At 41.0% G+C, this 7,139-nt stretch overlaps 1 protein-coding gene across 1 annotated transcript; it reads right to left on the minus strand.

Moving 5' to 3' along the window:
• Positions 1 to 254: 254 nt before the first annotated feature.
• SOST (sclerostin) lies at positions 255 to 6,312 on the minus strand. Its single transcript, XM_070729467.1, has 2 exons — positions 6,015 to 6,312; positions 255 to 2,865 (listed from the first exon to the last, which is right to left on the minus strand). Exons 1-2 carry the CDS (start codon positions 6,256 to 6,258, stop codon positions 2,444 to 2,446), a joined length of 666 nt encoding a protein of 221 aa, XP_070585568.1. The 5' UTR covers positions 6,259 to 6,312; the 3' UTR covers positions 255 to 2,443.
• Positions 6,313 to 7,139: the final 827 nt, after the last annotated feature.

Raw genomic sequence — 7,139 nt, forward strand, 5'->3', positions numbered from 1 at the left:
TGGGATCACAATCTCCCTCTTCCTGCTTGTTATACCTCTATAAAGATGCTAGGAATGCAGCTAAAAGACCACAAGTTTCTCAGTCCTGCTGTAACATGATAGGATTAACTTGACTGAAGCTGTTTGGCAAGAACAGCAGAATTGGATTAGGTAGGCAAAGTCAAAGTGGGTGCCACCTTGGAGTTCAGGGTTTGGATTGAGCAGGTGCTTTTGTGATGCCCATAACCCCAAAACCAAACAAATACCAGACATCCTTTTTTGATGAAAATGATTTTATTGATTATTTTTAGAAATATATCTGCATAACTCTGAAACCTCAGATTAAATATCAAAGAACAAGATTGCCCAGTTGGCTACAAGAGAGTCAAAGAACATAAATAGTTTTTTATGTGGAAATAAATAAAAGATGTTATTTAAATCTTAGGGAAGTCAACTTATTCACTGCCACGTCTTCCACTGCAAACAACATCTATTCAGGTTGAAGAAAAGGCTGTGCATCTTATGAGTCTAGCAATTGGGAAGGGGTGGAGTCAGATCTGGAATGTTGTACTGTTATTATAATTTGCAGCTTGGCAATATTTAGCAACATCTGCGCCACCCAAAGACTGGTGGCGGTTTTCCCAATAGCATAAGCTCGAAAGCTTATAGGCTACAGTAAGTAAAGGAATGGGAAGAGAAGGTTCTTTAAACTAGACTTAAGCCAGCTGTGGCTCCCAGATGTTGCTGAATTACAACTCCCAGCATCCAGAGAAGACATGGACTATGGTAAGAAATGTTTGACGTTGGAATCCGTAACATTTGAAATGCCAAAAATAGTATACAACTGTTCTAAGTTCTTCATCTTTCCCAATTTGGTGCCTGTTATATGTGTTGGACTACAATTCTCATCACCAGTTTATCCAGCATGGCTGATGAAATCATATTCCAACATAGGTAGAAGGTGCTAAGAAAAAGAAGGCATTTTACTATATGATTTAACCCCCAAATAGTGCACTGAACTATGACCTGGTACACAAAGGCAGTGTGTCTTAGGACACAATCCCAACAAGTAAATAATATAAATTCTCAATAATTAGGCTGGTAGGCTTCAGGAGCAGATGATCACATCTCTGTCTGCAAGAGCTTTAGGACATTTAGAAAATATGGATGCATAGTACAGATAGTACAGTGACCATTACTGGAACTTAGCTATAAATGCATAGAGTGTTTTGAGCAATTTACATTCCCCACAGTTGCATAGAGTCAAGAATTGATGTACAAAGTACAGATTTTTAAAAATGTTAACAACTTAATTTTGGAATCCCTTGTCTTCCCCATTCTTCCATGGAAAAATGAAATAACAATTTTGTGCATGCTGCAGGCCCACTTCTGAAGTCCCCCATAGCTGAGATTGTTGCCTTTATGTCCCCCACACACACCCCATCTCTTGAAATTTGCACATACCCAGTTTTAGATTCAGGAATGATGTCCAGAATTATCTGGATATCTCACCATACAGAGATGTTACTGAGCATAAATCCATAGTATTTTTAGGAAGAATTCTCATGGCTTCCTCCATCCTGCTATACTTTCATCAATGGTTGGTGCTTATTTAAAGATCTTTCCAGATATTTTTTCCATTTGAGCTACTTTGAAACTCCCCCCCTTAACTATGTCTAATATCTTCATTCTGTCTCCCCCCCTCACACACACACCTTTATATGCCTCAGCAAAGCTACCTGTCTGTATAGGTCAGCACAACAAGCATTATGTGTACGTTGTGATGAGACTTCTCCATGTTTCATTTTTAAATAACAAATGTTATAGTTCAGGCAATGTTGCAGCACAATTGGGAACCATCCATCATAGACAGCTGCAGAAAGAAGTAAAGGGACAGGGCAGCAAAATGTTAAAATTGCCCATTCCACCCTGTAGATGGTAAATACGATGATACCAGCAACTTCAGAAAAGGAATTCTGGGAGATGTAGTCCCACCATGACTGGAAGGCACCTGATTGGGTAAACCTGTTTCAAAGACAGTGATCTGGTAAGGTTGGATTATTCTACACAAACACCTGGCCATTTTGCTAGAGAGATGCGAACCCTTTGCCCATGAAGGAAGGACAAAGAAGTCATGAAAAAAAGTAGTAGTGCACAGAGCTTGCCTCCCCTTTCAATGTTATAGACAATGCAACCCTCTCTAATCTCTTAGCCGCTCCTCTCTCAGACTGAGAACTGCTACCACCTGCTCAATTTGAATTCTTCCCTCCCCCTTGAAGCTCTCATCCAAATCTGATAGTTTTCAGCCACACCAATTTTGAACCTCTGGTTGGGAGAGCAGCCATGATGGCCATGGCCCTCCCTTCACTCAGTCCAATTTTGATCCCAGTGCCATCAAAAAGAGAGGGTGGGTGAGGCAAAAATCTCTACTCTTCTGGGCTGAGGTCTCACCGACAGCCTCCATCTAGAAGGAATTCTCCAGCTCCACCTGGTTGGTCTTGCTGCCCCTGGCCCTGGGGACCCGAGGTTTTTTGTTTCTCTGAGGATGGGTGGTCTCCTTGCTGAAGTCCTTGAGCTGAGAACGATTGTGGTAGCGAGTGTACCTCTTGCATTTGCAGGAGGTGACGATTCTTGCCTTGATAAACTGGATATCCTCACCAGGGCAGGTTAACTGGACACGTTGGAATTGACCTTGTGCCGGGATGCAGCGGTAATCCATGGCATGCTGCCTCCACCATTTCCCCTTACCAATTGAATTGGGGAGGAGATGAGTTGGCAAGCATTGGCCAGAACATACGAGCTCCTTAATCGGCTTGGTGCTACGGCAAGGGCCACTGGTAATGTGGCGGGTGACATAGACTTCACGGCAGCCAAACTCCAGGGGTTCTATGGAGAAAGAAAAATTAATTAATGCACCAAAGTTTATTGGAGGCCTCTTACATCAAAAGAGGAGACAATGCCACTCATCTGATGGTTTATTCAGCACAGTAAATAATTCTACCATTTTTTTAAAAAAAAAATCTAGATACTGGGAGGGAGTTTAGTGCTTCAGGTTGCTAGTGAATGGTTAGAATTTATCTGCAATTTGATGTGGAGAAGATTAGAAATTGATTTATGCTCTCGCAGTCTTGTGACTGGATCTTTACAGGACCTTGGAGAGCTCTTAAGGAATGTAAACATTGCTCCAATAATATGCAAAATAGGAAACTAAAATTTTGACAGATTGTTGAAGATTTAGGGCCTGGACTCTAACATGGTGCCAGACTTGATAATGTGCCAATCCATGAGCCAACCCATATGTTCTTTGACACCTGTTAGGCTCTAATTACTTTTTTAAAAGGGGGGAAAGACTGCAAAACAAATCACTGATCACAGGCATAAGCTACATTATCAAACATGCTGCTAGCTGCACCTGTATTCTAAAGGCATTCTTAGAATGCAAACTGGGCTGGAGGTTGGCTACAGCCCAATCTTTTGATTGTCTTCTGCCAAATGAGTGTTTTGTTGTTGTTGGGCATATCAACGATGGCAAGCCTATTTTGAAAGTGCCCATAATATGCTTTGATAGTTCCATAGCGCCATCTGGCCCCCAAATATTGGAGGAGAATTAGTCTTTTTCTAGCCAGTCAAGCCAAGGCTAGAGTTGTCCTGCCATATGTTCTACTAGTTAGCAGACTGAAATTCAAAACAACCTAGCCCCATTTTGATTCAACACAACGTTAGTTTCTTGAAATTCAAGAGTTTCCAGGATGCGCAAACACTTTGGTAACAGTGAGGTGATGGAACAGATTCTAAGCATACAAGTGCTGTCTGAACATTGTCTTGCAAATCTATGACAGGCCCTTAACATTTTAAGATACTATATTTCTCAGATATTTTACTGCAATATTAGAAAACCCTCTTCTGAGTTTTCTGATAACTCCATTTGGCAGTCTGAACTGAAGACACATATACCAGAACAATTTTGTTTCGAGCCCCAGTTATTCAGTGATAAAATGAAGCAACCCCTCTGTGAAAAAGAGAAAGAGAATGATCCCAAACATTCCAGATATTTTCTCAAATTTGTTTTGGGAAGGCTAGCTTTGGTTTTCCTCCTGTGACCAAAGTTGGATGTAGAGAAGACTAATCAGAGACAGATTGGAAAAAGAGAAGCAGAGATGCCAAATACCTCTGGCTATTTAGATTGACTGAGCATGCTGGCATACAAGTTGAAAGAAGCCAACTTACAATGTCTTTAAAAGAGTAACCCAGTTTAAAAAACATTCTAGAGCAGGAGTCTCCAACCTTGGCAACTTTAAGACTTGTGGACTTCAATTCCCAGAATTCCAAAGCTGGCTGAAGAAATCTGGGTGTTGAAGTCCACAAGTCTTAAAGTTGCCAAGGTTGTAGACCCTTGTTCTAGAGCAGTGCTTCTCAAATTTGGCAGCTTGAAGATGTGTGGACTTCAATTCCCAGAATTCCTTAGCTAATTATTCTAACTAGGGAATTGAGGGGGTTGAAGTCCACACACCTTAAAGCTGCAGAAGTTGAGAAACCCTCTTCTAGAGGCCTCTAGCCTAGCTTAGGGTCAGTACGAAGACTAAACTTTTAAATTACCCCGGGGAGCAATGTGGTGGCCTTTCTCACCCATTTATGATTAAACCGAAGTGCACATTCTGCATTTCACTGAATTATCACTCCATTGTTTTTCCCCCTGCCTTTATTGTTTCAAAAGATTTTATTTAGAGGCAAATTTATTTAAGGCAGAGGGTTGACTCAGCCTGATACATCAGTATTAAGCAAGCCACAGGAGTAGAAATTTTCTTTAAGTTAATATTAGTATTCTGTAAGGTTTTTTTTTGAAGAACCAAAATAGGAATTATGGTAAATATTTGTTTTCTTTGTTTTGCTTGAACAGATTTGGAAATGTGGGGAGCATGAGAAAATGCTTGGGCTTTTTTTATTATTAATTCCTCCCTTTGGTACATTTTCAATATACAATTGCATCATTGCAGTTAGTTGCATTTAATGAGTTGCCTTATTAAACCTGATCTTAGATTGTTCACACTATATGTATCTTATTTCAACAATGCTTAGATACTTTAAATACTTCTAGAAGAGAGAGAGTGACTAAAAGTGGCTTGTGGTCCAACCCAGAACATCTTTCTTTTTTATTTCCCTTTTCCCCTCTGTGGTTTTCTCTTTCTGTAATCCATTTTCCTTTTGATGATCTATTTTTCTATTTTCAATTATAATTAATATAGTTTGAATACAAGATTTTGCAAAACTTTGATAGGATCTTATATAAAATAGCAATATTTATGATATGAATGGCTGTAAATAATGGAAACACATTTTCTTAATAACGGAATGTTCTAAACTTATAGGGTTCCTTGAAGTTGAGGACAAGTGTCCAAACATGTGACAACATTGCGATATAATCACTGCTTCTTATATTTGCATGTGACATAGGGATCCAAATATGAAAGGGGAAAATTTACATGAATGTACACATTGTTCATTTTATCATCATATTAATATAACCAGGGTAAGAAATACAATCTATGGCCAATCTTAGATTTAAATCCAGACACCTATAAAGGAAGGAAGGAAGGAAGGAAAGAAAAGAGAGAAAAGAAAGAAAAGAAAGAAAGAAAAAGAAAGGATGAAAGAAAAAAGAAAGAAAGAAAAAAAAGAAAGGAAAAGTATCAAAGAGAAAGAAAGAAAGAAAGAAAAGAAAGAAAGAAAAGAAAGAAAAAGAAAGGATGAAAGAAAAAAGAAAGAAAGAAAAAGAAAGGAAAATATCAAAGAGAAAGAAAGAAAGAAAGAAAGAAAGAAAGAAAGAAAGAAAGAAAGAAAGAAAGAAAGAATATCGCTGATCAGTATTGCGCAGAGTTTCGCTGATCGGTATTAGACTAGTTGGCCCATCCCGCGCTTGTAGGAAGCGGCGTCCTGGGAGCGTGTGCAGTTCCTCCGAAAAAGAATTTATTACCCTGCCAGACACATCAGCTGAAAACACGGAAAGCGGGTTAGAGAGATTCTTTGAACTGTCTTACCCATCCTTCCCGAAGGAACCTGGGAATTCCTCCGCTGAGCTCGGTTGCTCGTGATTTCAGTCTCGTTGTAGGCGAACGCCGCTTGCACTGGCTGCTCCGCTGCCCCAAAGGTCTTGTCCAGGAAATCCGGGATGAACTCCGCGGCATCGTTTTTAAGAACCTGCCAGCTTTGCCCGGAGGGAAGGTTGATTTGGAGGAAGAAGAGCAGGAGGCCGAAAGAAGCCGTAGCTCGGAAGATCGACATGTCAGCGGGAGAGCAGGTGCGTCCGGCAGTCTTCTGTCTTCCTGAGCTGACGAACCTTATTTCTCCTTTTTTAAATTACTCCGAAGAAAGCGGCCAGCCAATGATGGGGAGAGGGAGGGTCCAGGAGAAGTGGGCTGGATCATTTGGGCCAGTGCGCTTGCAGAGACCCAAGAATTCGGGTGACAGAAAGGAGCGGGGGCGGGGGGGGAGAGAAAGCGCTGAGTCTCGGCAACTTTGCTGATCTCTTCTGCTCAAGGTTTTATTTTCACCTTTATAACAGAAAAGGAAGAGAAGTTGGATGGGGTGGGGGGAGGAGGCAAGTATTGGTCTCGGGCCAGTTCCTAGGCATCCTTTCCCACAAAAACATGTTTTGAAAAACCATTTCACTGTTTTCAAACACATTTCTGACTGACGTGGGGTCTCATCTTTGGCCAAAGTGCCAGTTATACAAAATTCCCTTCCTTCTAATTTAAAAAGCCATATTTCTATGATTATGCCCTGTATAAATTGCATTTGGGTGGAAAGGGGAGAGGGAGAGGTTAGGTAATTAAAAACATTGATTGGTTGATTTGTTCATCTGATTGTGTTCATACCACATCCATGTGAGGTGATTAGGCTAACAGAGTGTGAGTAGTCCAAAGGAAACCAGCTGGCTTCCATACCTAAGGGAGAATTGAAACTCAAGGTATCCATCCTGCACCTTAACCATTATACTAAATGGACTTTTAAGGTAAGAGTCTAGTCCAATGATGGCGAACGTAAGGCATGGGTGCCACAGGTGGCACGCGGAGCCATATCTGCTGGCACACGAGCCGTTGCCCTAGCTCAGCTCCAATGTGCATGGGTGTGCCGGCTAGCTGATTTTTGGCTCACACAGAGGC

The sequence above is a fragment of the Erythrolamprus reginae genome, chromosome Z (genome assembly GCF_031021105.1).
Source record: "Erythrolamprus reginae isolate rEryReg1 chromosome Z, rEryReg1.hap1, whole genome shotgun sequence".
In the NCBI taxonomy this organism is placed as follows: domain Eukaryota; kingdom Metazoa; phylum Chordata; class Lepidosauria; order Squamata; family Dipsadidae; genus Erythrolamprus; species Erythrolamprus reginae.